Source organism: Temnothorax longispinosus, chromosome 1 (assembly GCF_030848805.1).
Source record: "Temnothorax longispinosus isolate EJ_2023e chromosome 1, Tlon_JGU_v1, whole genome shotgun sequence".
Classification (NCBI taxonomy): domain Eukaryota; kingdom Metazoa; phylum Arthropoda; class Insecta; order Hymenoptera; family Formicidae; genus Temnothorax; species Temnothorax longispinosus.
The window spans coordinates 25,942,666-25,955,670 of record NC_092358.1 but is presented as its reverse complement, the minus strand read 5'-3'; the positions used below and the strand labels follow the sequence as shown (position 1 = coordinate 25,955,670).

General features: G+C 45.1%; 1 protein-coding gene across 6 annotated transcripts in view; it reads left to right on the top strand.

The window, feature by feature from the left end:
* The window catches only part of LOC139821178 (unconventional myosin-XVIIIa), a 46,213-nt gene that overhangs the window by 10,486 nt on the left and 22,722 nt on the right, over positions 1-13,005 (top strand). For 3 of the 6 annotated variants that reach the window (XM_071792042.1, XM_071792051.1, XM_071792033.1), the window contains exons 6-16: positions 8,756-8,944; positions 9,080-9,256; positions 9,472-9,672; positions 9,753-9,905; positions 9,994-10,577; positions 10,830-11,012; positions 11,179-11,441; positions 11,529-11,691; positions 11,778-11,952; positions 12,421-12,579; positions 12,790-13,005. In XM_071792042.1, the coding sequence (XP_071648143.1) occupies positions 8,756-8,944; positions 9,080-9,256; positions 9,472-9,672; positions 9,753-9,905; positions 9,994-10,577; positions 10,830-11,012; positions 11,179-11,441; positions 11,529-11,691; positions 11,778-11,952; positions 12,421-12,579; positions 12,790-13,005 (2,463 nt within the window). Of the gene's footprint in view, positions 1-5,645; positions 7,233-8,197; positions 8,337-8,755; positions 8,945-9,079; positions 9,257-9,471; positions 9,673-9,752; positions 9,906-9,993; positions 10,578-10,829; positions 11,013-11,178; positions 11,442-11,528; positions 11,692-11,777; positions 11,953-12,209; positions 12,328-12,420; positions 12,580-12,789 lie in introns of those variants that run through there. The other 3 variants (XM_071792061.1, XM_071792068.1, XM_071792093.1) reach the window with 3 other exon arrangements.

The following is a 13,005-nucleotide window of genomic DNA, read 5'->3' as shown; positions in this document are numbered from 1 at the left end:
TTGTACGCACGTCGAACGCGAGCAACGTGTCGTAATTGGCAATTAGCTCTAACAAAGTGCGACTTATGTTGGTGTTAAAATGCACAGTGAAACGAGCACGATGATGTTTACTGACGGTCGATAAAGCCGACAGTATGGCGGCACGGCAAAGAACGTGCTGCCGACACGTCGCTGTGGAGAATGTCGTGAAACGTAGCGAGCAACAATGCTTTTCTTACTTTGCAATGGAAGCACGTACCCTTTTCAAAATTTTGTCGCGTATACATTGAATAAAAATTTTGATCCATCTATTCAATGTTTTTTAAAATCCGTGCGGTTTACACTAGAAAAATAAGTTATGTGGTTCTTATTAAATTATAAAGAAAGATTGGAAAGATATAACATTAAACAATTTTTTCACAAATTTTTTAAATTAAAAAATTGAATTTAAAGACTGAAAGTAGAATTTTCTATCTCGTCTTTCGTCATTTCGGTATCGCGAACTTTATTTCTGAGATCAACGAGGGAATAATTGCGCCGCGTGCATATTAAAGGTCTGAAAGGTGTTGACCCCGGTGAAAAAAATCGCAGACCGACAATCTTGTGATCTTATTAATCCAAGAACCGGCGAATGCCGCTAAACGTGGATTTGCACACCGCTGCGAAATGGGAAGTCGGTAGTTGCTCGGGGTGGTGCACGTCCTCGTGTAAGCTCTCCGCTCTCTCACGGTGTGCGACGTGCGGCAGCTCGTTCGCTCGCTCGACGTATCGGCTACGTAAATGTCAAATTACGTAATTAGAATTGCATGTTACGCTCTACGTGGTGAGTAATTACGCCGTTACCGCCGCAACGCTATTATTACGCCCGCGAGGAAGGTACCGGGTATACGCGCGATAACATCGCCGATCGCCGGGGGATCCCCGCCGCGCCGCGCCGCGCCGATCGTTCGTCGCGACATGTAGGCTAATAATCATATCTCCGCCGTGTACAAGAACGCGAGCGAGGTTTCTTTTTCCATCCGGAAAATCGCGCGCGATCCGTTAGACTCGTCGGAGTCGTTAATCCCTTCGACTTTGTTAACGATCGAAGTTATGCCGCAAATTCATATAGAATCTTTAGATCGATGCCTAACGTTGTTGCCGATAAGAGGGAGGTAAGAAAATGATAACACGTGGCACTAAAAGCGCGATGCGGTTACAGCCTTGTAATGACGTCAGATTATTGCCTATAAATATCGGGCGTTCGGAAAAAAAGTGGGTTGCCCACGCGAGCGGAGGGCTGCGCGAGTTTAACGGCCCCCCGTTGTACGCGTCTATGACTTTGCGAGCTATTGCTGGCATACCATGTCGGTGAAGCCAACGTATTAAACTTTAGCAGCGAAGATAATAAATTACGAAACCACTTTTTATCCTTCGTTTAACCGTCGGTTGGACGATTCTGCGACCCGAATTTTTAATCGGAGGAATAATTACAGAGACATCTTCGAATTTAATGAATACACGAGACGCGAATACGTTATTAGAGTTTAACTCGTAAAATCCAAATGAGAAATTGTGCGAATCGCTTAACTTTTCATCGGCGTCGCGGTATTTCGCAAAAATGAATAGGCCACTCGAGCGGCTGTGCCGGCGCGAATAAATTTGCATGCAGTTGCTGCGATCGGTGGGCAAAAGGCGAAGTCGGTCGCCGCATTCGCGGCATGGCGCGACGCGGTGCGGCACGACGGGCGTAATTTGTATTTTATGCACGTAATCGCGGTGGCTTGGGAGTCCACGTACGTACATACGTATGCGCGCACCCGCCCTCTTATCTGCCCACGTTGATGCGAGACGGCGTTAACGCGTTATACCCCGCGCCGCCGTCAGCGGCTCGTAGCGAGAGGCATCTTGATTACGATATAGGCGAGAGATTCCGCGTGCATTACGCTCCGGCTGATCCTTGGCGCCTCTCTGACACCGCCTCTCTGCCTCCAACGTCGCCGCCGTGCCGGAGATGGCCGTATACTTCCCGATGTTCTCCTTTACTTCGCCGAGAAGTTAATCCTCATCGTGACGTTTGCATTAATCGTGACTATTTTTGTTTCCTGAATGAAACTTGAGGAATCGCGGGTAATCAGTATTAAGTCTTGAGTAACTTTTCTCGTTTGGTATATACACGCTGAAAAATTTTTTCCTCTCTTACCATATGTATACGAACAGCCTTTATATTAAAATGTGATTATTTACGTGTACAACTCGCATGTTGCGGAATCAAGTTTAAATTTGACAACGTGTAATTTTGTCAGGAGAATCTTAGAAATCAATAAATAACGTTGGGGTGACGCTCAGAAAATGGAGCAAACATATAAAGCGAGTAACTGTGATGAATATGTGTATGGATTCTATGCGTGCTTGTTTCAAATCGGATCAAGATGGTTTAGACGCACGCATGTAAGCATGTTACTCGCACTGTGCTCCGAGTACGCGCGCTGTTATAGATTTACGATTCGCGTCTGCTGTGGCCGTACCAGTCAGTCCGGTCTGTCCGTCAATCCGTGAGTCATCGAACATCATTCTTTTACCAACAGGTCAAAAACAACATAAAATTTTTACTCAAATGTTAGCTTAGGACTGCCGTTGTTGCATTCTTCTCGGATCTGGTCTGTCCACTTAAAGGCGAATATTAATAATAGCTATTTTGTCCAACAAATGCGTTTTTTTGTCTTCAGGACTTTTTTTATGGATTAAAAAAATTTTTGTGGTTCTTCCTTTTTTCCCTTCGCAGCGAGAATTGGAGATACCTTTCTTTAATCCACCATTTACAACTTCATCGGCCGCAACCACGCCTACGTCAATCGCTACAACGCACAAGGTCGGTTTAGCAATTCGCGCAGCGTGAGCGACTAAAGGACTCGTTTTCCATTTCACTTCTTTTTTCTCCTTCTCTCGAGAGCCTGGTGCGGCCTCGAACGACCTTCCCCCGTGGATTCTATCGGTATTTTCGATAGTTTCTCATCGAAATTTATGCTGTATTTATCCTTGTAGCTTTTAAACGCAAAATACCGGCGAAATTTATCGCTGCATTTACCCCAGTGACGTTCACTTACATGGAATGACAGATTCATTAATCCCTAAATTGATCGTAATTCCTTCGAGACAGTAACGTGAGGCACGGAAGCGCGATAGGACAGTAACCGCGCCGTATTACGCTAGAAGATAACGGTTATTGAAATCCAATTGTTCGTTGAATGCGGCGCGTCAAATCAAGTTTGCCTTGTTTGTCGCGTATGTTATGCACCACGAGGGATCACCGGCCGTTTCGACCTACACTTTAATTCCAGTTGTTCCACCTATCTCCTCGTCATTCCGTTCTCCAGTAAGTGCAGCGTAAAAAGGCGCGCATAGCGCGAGTCGCTGCACGGAACAATGTAATCGTGAAGCCTGATGGTCGTACATCGCGCACCGTGAGAAACGCTGTTCGAATCAGGAGCCGCTCTTGGAAACTTCTGAACTATGCAAAAGCTTCGCTATTAATAATCCTCGATCGACGGATACGTATGTCGCAATGAAAAAAGCGACTCCGATATTGACGATTGATAATTAAGGATAATAATAATAATTGTGGTGTTTACGCGAGACATTCATGCCAGATGTGCCTACGTCATTCTGCGTGTTACTAATCTCGGCTTCTCCGATTTATGCACGCATGCAAGCAAATCGCATTGTCGCGACTATTTTTTCCCTATAACTTATCGTTATCGATATATCGTTTAACTAAATTGTGCTAAGCCATTACAAACCACGACGAGATTCCGCGCCAGCCCAATTCGCTCTTCCTTTTAAGAGATCTTGGCCTTAGGGGCTGCACGGTGTATGTAAATTTTTTTTGCCTGCTTCTAATTCATCGATCCGGCGCGTCCCACGCGCGGACAAAATGTAACGGAGAAATTGTCGTGTAGCAATCCACCCACGTCACGATCGATTCACGACGTTCCTCGTCTCCGCATTGAATACACATGTTGCCGAACAATGACAACGGTGCGTCATCGGCCTAGCATAATTTAAAACTTAGAATAGCGCGTTTAGAAAACTAATTGCCTCTTTCCTTAGAGCCGATCAGCGCTGCATATCCTTGAATGGTATTATCTCTTCCACGTGGCTTCTATATATTCTACAAATTTCATCTGATATGAGGAAAGAAGCTAAAAGAACAGAGAGCTACCTTATCAAAATTATTACAGTCGATATGCCATCGTACTGCGTATATATAGCTGGATATTGCCGGTACGCAAAGCGAATTATCGTACATCGAGAAATCCTGCGGCCGTTTCTTGCGACCAGTATGGTCGCGGCGGTGATATTCGGACCGCAAAGAGCTGAACACCGGCCGCGCCGCGCCGTTATATTACGTCTCTCGGTACAGGCGCATGTTTGTGGCAATGTCCGCCCGTCGGGTAACTCGCTTTGGTCGGGCGCAATCTCGCGTGTTACGAGTTTCTTAAAATAGCGGCCCGGTGCTCCCTCGAATCTTCACGAATGCGTTTCTCTCGGCAGCACGTGCGGTGCACGAGTCGTCGCTTCGATGCACCGCACGTGACCAATCCGCGAATGCTTTCCTCGGGCTTGAGAGACCGATTTTCTTATCGCCACGCTATATAATCATGTATAAAATAAAGACGTCGCGATGGCGATGTAATTCCGTCGCATAGCGGGACGTAAAACTTGAATTGAGAAAAAAGCTAGGGAGTATTCGAGCGGAATACATCTTCAGAAGACGCAGAAATGCAAAATGCAGATATAAAACGATTAAAAAAAAACTTATTGTACAATTTTCATGTTGAAAGGCAAGATCAGACTGAGAGTCACTTAAATAATACATTTCCCGTGCCTGCTAGAACTCCCTTCTGAGGAAAGCTATATATAAACACTTCTGTACTGCTCCCGGCATTTCCTCCGCTTCTCGCTCGAAGCTTTCGAAAGCGCGAGAGCTTTGCACTGTAAACGGCAGCTCCATATATTTGAAGCGAACGATCGAGTCGAGTATTTCTCAGAAATAATTCTTGGTTGCACTCACGTTACGCTTCCGTAGGTTGAGTTCCGCGGCCTCTAAAGAGGAAGCACTTGCCATTTAATTTCAGACTGAATGAATGCACCTATATCATTAGCTTCAAACTAGATTTATATCAGACGGATGAACGTATTAAAACATTCTAATAAATTTTGAATTAAATGCAAAATTGTGGCATTAAGCATTTCATGTTGAAAACAGTGACTTATGTATTTAGTCTAGTTTCCTTTCTCTAACCAAAACGCTTCAAACGACGTTAAATTGCGAAAAATCGCGATTCTAGATGTCGCATTATCTCGCCTAGACCTTCGAATTTGCGCTAATCGCATCTTGATCCGCAATCGCCGCGGAATCGGATCGGCCTACTAGCCGACTGTTTGTCGTCTGTGCAAATCGCGGAGGAAGGACGTTGAAGTAACCGAAGCCGAGCGTATGGTCGGCCGACCGATAGGGGGACAGAGAGGGGACGTCTGCGCGACGGAAGCGGGAGACGAGGACGGAGGAACGTGGAGAGCGAGCGGGAGAATTACGTTTCGTGATGGAGAGAAAGAACTCCCGGGCGGCTCTCGTGGGCACACGCCTCTCTCGTTCTCCTCGGTTCTCCTCAACGAGAGGACCTGTCTCTGTCTCGGAGCACCAGCGTTGCTTCAGTCGACATTCGGGAGACCCCCGTGATGCTCCTCGTGATCGAGTCCTGCCCTCGTGACCGTCGCCGTCGTCACGAGTCATGAGAGAACCTCCTGGAGGAAGCCGCGTCTCAGTTCTCGCGGACGGGAGCCGTTTGCCGAAACGTTTTAAAACGGAAACCGAAGAAAACGTGCCGGGGAATTGACATTCGCGCGATGATAATTGCGTTTTTATAAATTAATACATTTCAACCGAGTTCGATGACGATGATCGGCGATATTGGTCGAGAACTGCTTTCGAAGATATGTCATGTGACTCGCGAGTGGAAACTAAGTGCTTTCGATTGTCGTAAATATAAGAAAAATGTGGAGCTAATAGGAAAATAATGATTCACTAACGACAAGTCGATACCGATCGAGACAGAACATATATAGTAAGACGAAGTATCATGATTACCAAACAATTTACATTCAAGAAATAATTTTGACGTTATTGCGCTAAGTGACGAAGACATTTTCGGCTTTCAGCGGTTAATGAAGAATTCTATACATGTAAATTCTCAAGCAAACTTAAGAGAACCCACGGACTACGTGAGAGGAATTCCGTCGGGATTAATGATAATTGCGTTGCAAAAGTGACAACGTGAAATCCGCTTCTCTGAGGAAAGACCAAGAAGATGCCGCGCAGCAGAGATGAGATTGACAATATGTCGCTTGGCGCGCATCATCTTCTTCACAGATCTTGCAGAGGCAAGGCTCACGCCAGTGGGATAGCTAAGCAACACAATCGTCAAGGTCTGCCGTCGCAAAAGATCCCAAAGTCACCGGCGCAAGACTTCTCGAAGCAGCACGAGTTTAGCGTTTCCAGCAATGGCGTTGTCCTCGACAGGAAGCACAGCAGAAATAGCACGAGCTCGTGGGAGTGCAGCGACAGCGACAGCATGCACTCCTCCGAGATCGGGCAAAACGGCTGTTCGGAAAATCGACTGAGCAACTCGAATCGTGGCCTCGAACGAGCGTCGAGCGTCAAATTCGATGCCAAAGAGAGGATCAAAGGATCTCACGGGAGCAATCATTGCTCGCCGTCATTACGAGCTGCGAAAAGTTTCAAAAAGGAGAGCTGGGCGGACACTTTGCGCGTAGGATCCGTAAACGACAGAATCAAACGGATGGAGAAGGGCTGGGACGACAGTAACGTTATCAGGACGCCGAAGGAACGCAAGTGGCATAGGATCACGGCGGAAATAGAGCAGAGGATACCGAGCGCGGACAATGGGCTCCGGATGTTCAGTTTTAAAAATAGCTGGGCCAATAACGCGAAGAAAGTATCGAAACGGAGTCGGCCGGGTCACCAAAGATGCGCGAAACCGATTCAGGACATTATCGAATGGGAGGAATTGTTCGAGATGGCCCTCGCCAGGAAGATAAGACGGAAAATACGGGAGAATGGAAAAATAGAGTCAGATATAATGAAGAATGTGAAACGTGGCGGAGAAAGTGGTCGCGCAAAGGACGAAGAAGAGTGCATGAAGCATCTTGAGGTCCTTCTGGAAAATAGAGTAACGCCGCAAATGGACGAGGTACGTTTCACGAAGGACTCAAAGGAGATCGGCGTCCAGGCTGCTGAAGTCATCAGCCTGGACCAACAGAAAATAATTTTTGCTAATAGAAAATGAGAATTAGAAAAATGTCGATAATTTTTATAAAACAAAGGTTTCGAAATAATATAGGATACAAGAAATGGTTAATTTTTCTTCTACTACTTTGCCTTAGGAATCACGCCATTCTTTACCAAACTATTAATTTCGACGAAACGAATTGAGATGTTCTGTGTAATCTCGCGATTAGAGCATAAAGCTTCATCTTTAACGTAATATGCGCCTTGAGAGAAGGCTCCAGGAAATTTCTGGCAAATTGTCATCGCGTGAGAGCGCGTGAAACGCGTTTAAAGGGCAAACTCGTAATATTCAAACAATCCCCTCGTTTAGGCCTTTGAAGGAGCGGCGTTTGCCGCGTATTCGCGAAACAATGGCGCGTTGTGCGCTACCAATGAGCCCCGAGACCTGATACATAGTAATGTATGTATACCAGGAAACTCACTGTCTGTCTTCCTTACCTGGTGGAACCACACGAGTCACCGTTCTGCTCGATGCGGAAATCGATACGCGCGAACTCGCAGCTGCACCGACTCGGTGATTCACGGGTTTAAAGAGAATGGAGCCGCGGGATACGTTTAACTCTCGTTCGTGTAAATCTAACGATACACTAATAAACTGCCTAAACAATTATACAACTTCAATTAATGTCTACACACTGTACAATTACTGACAACATTCGGTAAAACTTGCCAATATTGCCAATAAAGTCGTTTGTATTTTAACGCAGACGTTGTTTCGATAAGGCAACAAATTGACGAAGCTTATTTCCTATGCCTCCGAGATAATAGGCATTCATGAAGAGGGACAGAAGGACACATGAAATGAGGGAAGATAGAAATAGAAAGGATCGAGCGAATGCCATTTGGATGTTAATGAGTAGCCGCAGTTAATGGTACGCAGGTCTGTTCGTCTGTAGTCGTAATACGCCGCGCAGCCACGCAATAAGACGTTTCATAACGATTCACCGCGACTGACAGCCGCCGGTAGCGAGATCGTCGAGGACGTCGCCGATTCAACTTTTATCGTGTAGGTGTGAGCTGTCCTCGCTAGGTCCGTGTAAATTGCCAGCGGGGAAACTTCGATAAAGCTCAAGACTACATCGATCGATTCGCGCCGTAGAAAAAAAGGACGAGGAGCTCGCGTGACTGCGAAAACGAAGACGTTCAAAGAACGTAGACAATTCAATTAACGTCACTTGGATCTTTGTTTGAATAAAATACATTCGAGAATTGAACAGCTACAATATTTGGTATCTTTCGATTGCACTTAAAAAAACTAATTAAATCGGCATATTAAAAAAGATTAAGTACGCGAGCTCTTCATTTTCTTTCATGGCCTTCATGGCAAATCTCAATTCAATATAGGAAATATCATTCTTTTTTAAAGAATGCATTATGGATAATTCGCGTGCGCTAATATGCTTGTTTCTTTTTAATATTGCACAGGCGCGGTCGGAAGAGCATCTGGCGCAGGAACAAGCATGGTTAACATCCGAAAGAATTTGGTTATTGCATCGCGGAGGTTTTACTCCGGCCACAAGATGCGGTTCCGCCGATCCCGACACAGGAAAACTGAGGATCCGATTGACCACCTCTGGAGAGGAGTTGCTCGTGGACGAGGAGGATGTAGAGAAGGTATTATGATTATTTCCTGCAATTAGCTCTCGACTGCGTGCTTATTAAGCACGTTTATCGAGCAATCAAACTAAACGATTTGATCCGTTGTATCTCATGCGTCATTATAATTTATTGATGTTTGCATCTGTTTAGGCCAATCCACCTCAGTTCGATAAAGCCGAGGAACTCTCTCAGCTGCGATTTCTGAATGAATCATCCGTTCTCCACACGCTGCGGCAACGTTACGCTAGTAACTTGATACACACGTACGCAGGAGACAGCATGATCGTTATCAATCCGGTCGCGCCATTGGCGATTTATTCTGAAAAGGCAAGGCCGCTTTGGAAGTTCACTTAAACTTGTACCACAATTTCTCGATGTAACGATTCGACTTAAATTAGATTATAAAATTGTAATATTATTATGCTTTATGAAGGAGTTAAACAAATTTATTATCGATCTGCTTCAATGAATTTCGTATCTGTGTTACATTCTCACGCTTAAGATTCTTATCTAAAATAAATGCTTTCCGCTTCTTATTTTAGGTCGCGCACATGTTCCGAGGTTGCAAAAGCGAGGACATGCCGCCGCATATTTATGCCGTGGCGCAGTCGGCTTACAGAGGAATGCTGGCGACACGCAGGGACCATTCTCTGGTTTTCCTCGGGCGTAGCGGAGCGGGGAAAACCACGAACTTCAAACACGCCCTTCATTATCTCGTGCTGGTCGCTGGTACAGTTAATAAGGCGAGTAAAAGCATGAATGTGCGATACTATAGCACTTTCTATATAGATCGTTTCTAACCGAACGTCATTCCTTTTTACAGATATTGACGATCGAGAAGCTGAATGCGCTATTCACGGTTCTTGAGGCTTTCGGAAATAGTAGAACGCATATGAATTCAAATGCGACGCGTTTCACGCAGCTCTTCAGCCTCGACTTTGATCAGTCGGGTCAAATCGCATCGGCCTCTCTACAAGTGAGAAGAATACATTTTTGCCTCGTGCCATCCATTCTCCTCTTACGTCGCGAAATGAATAAATATTCTGTTTTTTTTTTTTTTCAAGGTACTGCTGCTGGAGAAGTCGAGGATAGGTCGACGAGCAAACGGCGATCCGACGTTTCACGCCGTTTACCGTCTACTGGCGGGCGCGGAGGGCGCGTTGAGGAAAGAGTTACACCTCACAAATCTAGTCGCCGAAAACAACCCCTTTGTCACGCCCCTGCAGAAGCACGAGGACAAACAGCGGGCTATGGTCGAGTTTAACCGTATCGTCGCCGCGCTCAGGATACTCGGCATCTCCGAGGCTGACGAGAAGGTCATTTGGCTGGTGCTGGCTGGCATTTATCATTTGAGCTGTGCCGGCGCCGTGAAAGCCGGCACCAGCTCGCAGAGCAGGTGGCAGTTTGCGAGAGTCGAGTGCGCGGAGAAAGCCGCCAATCTGCTGGGCACAACGGTGGAGGAACTAAGTCGAGTGGTGTTCTCCTCAAACGGAGGGGGTGCCGGAACACCGAGCACCCCGAGACCGGCTCTGAGAACACCCAGCCCAACGGACCAGGGCAAAGACGTAACAGGGCTTGACGCGCTGGAGGGACTTCTAGTCGGACTCTACTCGGAAGTCTTCCATTGTGTCGCAGCTCTTATTAACAAGTAAATAGATTAATAAACTCATTTTGCTCGTTCAATAATTTTCGAAAGTCATAAAATATTTCTTCATTCACATTATATTTTATATATTATTTGAAATAATAAAGACACTGATGACTTTTGAGATATTTTCTTATACAAGTTTGAATTTTGTATCAAAGCGTATAAACCATAAAAATTAAATTGTACAAAGTTATTAGATTCTTCTTTAGTTTTTGATCAATATCTGTTAGTAATACCCTTGTCATTTTTTAGATCCATATCATCCGCTGTACATACAGTCTCATCTTTGCTGCTGTGTGATTCGCCAGGTTTTCAAAATCCTGCCTCATGCGGTCGACAAACCGGTGCAACTTTCGAAGATCTTTGTCACAATTACCTGCAGGAACGTTTGCAGTTACTGTTTCACCACACTACGTTGGTAGCCCCAAAGGATAGGTACGAAATATGAGGAACAAATTTTCAAATTTCTAATCTTTTCTGAAGAGATCAGAAGTAGCCTATATTATTCATATTATTCAACGTTATAAGATTAATTCTCAATTATTTTTTATATCATTATTACATAAATATTACGGCTATCTAATTCGTAAAAATTTATCAGATACGTCCAGGAAGGCATCGATGTAGATTACGAGGACGATTATGACGAGGAAGGCATTGGATCGCCTCAAGGTTTGGTTTCTCTCCTGGATCGCGGAAGCTCGCAAAGCGCGACGATGTTGCGAACTAGTCAAAGCGATCTTAGCGGCAGCAGGCAGATGGAACGAAAAGGATTGCTGTGGCTGCTGGACGAGGAGACCGTATGTCCTGGAGGCAGCGACGAAACCTTCCTGGATCGACTATTTTCTCATTACGGAGACCGAGGTAAAATTGATTCCTATCGACATTTATGCTAATTATGAATTTTATGTGTGAAAACAATGTATATGCGATACATCGTTGCTGTTACAGATCACCAAATGCTTCTACGAAAAGCGCCGGGCAACAATCAATTCGTTTTGCAACATCTACTAGGAACGAATCCTGTACTTTACACCGCGACCGGTTGGCTTAAGGCTACACGTGAGAATCCTGTCGCCAAGAGTGCCATTACGATACTTCAGGAAAGCACAAGGTAACGTTGCAGTCTTGTTTATCGAACTTTTCCATAACTAATTAAATAAATTACGTTATTGTATTTTTATGTTATTAAAATTCTAGAGAACATGTAAGCATGTTGTTCGTAAGTGCTCGGGGTGCTGGAGTTTCCGGTGCTTTATGCGGTTCTATGCCGGGACTCGAAGGCTCGCAATCGTTGAGGCGAGCCTCGAGCATACGGAGGACATTCACTGCCGTAAAAAGAAAGAACGTTTGTCTACAAGTGAAATTCACCGTAGTGAGTATTAAGGCCTTTCTGGGTGGCAATTTGAATTAGTACCGTTTCAAATTTTTGCTTCCTTTATGAGCGAAATTTCGATTTTGTTTCGAATCACTCTTGAAATATTCGCGGCATCGATAAGTCGATCTATTTCCCTTGCCGCTATTTGTGGATTGGTCGACGCGGTGTCAAAGATCAGACACAATTATCGTGTTCCATAAAACATTATCGCAAGGCCGCACAAGCGTCGTGCAAGCTAGCTTAACGCGAATTGACCTTCGCCCCGAGCGAGACGCGAGATACTCGCTGAAAATGTTCGGTGAAATCTGCGTTACGACGGTCGGATACTACCTTGTGGTGTTGCTGATTTTTCTCTTTCTCGGTCTCTATCTAGTAAGAACAATCGAATGATTCTTTATTTATCTCGCTTCATTTATACATCTCCGACACATTAAGCGGAAAAGTACAAGCGTTAATTGTCTCCAGGATGGCCTCGTAGAAACACTACGGAGAACTCGCGTCAAGTTTGTGCACTGCCTTCTGCCTCAACATAACGCCGGTTGTACGGACAACAAGAGTCTCCTCTCCGTGAAATCGAATCAGAGCGAGGACAGCGTTATTAATGTGCCTCTTCTACGATCTCAGGTAAAGTTATTATATTATTAAATCCTTTAAAGAAGAGTGTAAAAAATAAAATCTTACAAGAACAATGAGACATCAGTTTCACATTATCGGAGATACTTTCCAAGCACCGCTTTTATAAAGTTTAATTAATTTCACTAGTATTTTATTATTATTTTTTTTTTTAGATTTAATATCGTATCTAAATGCACATATTCCGACATGCTTGTACAGATTCGCGGGAGCCAGATAATCGACGCTGTCCGCTTACACAAGGTTGGATTCCCGAAGCATATGTCTTTAGGCGAGTTCAGACGTCGATTTGGACTGTTGTCAAGCGACGTGAACGCACGGCCCGGAAGCCCCGTGACCGATGAACGTCGCGCCGTGGAAGACATGCTTCTCACCGTCGATGTCGATCCCGCGTCCTACCGAGTCGGTCAAAGCCAG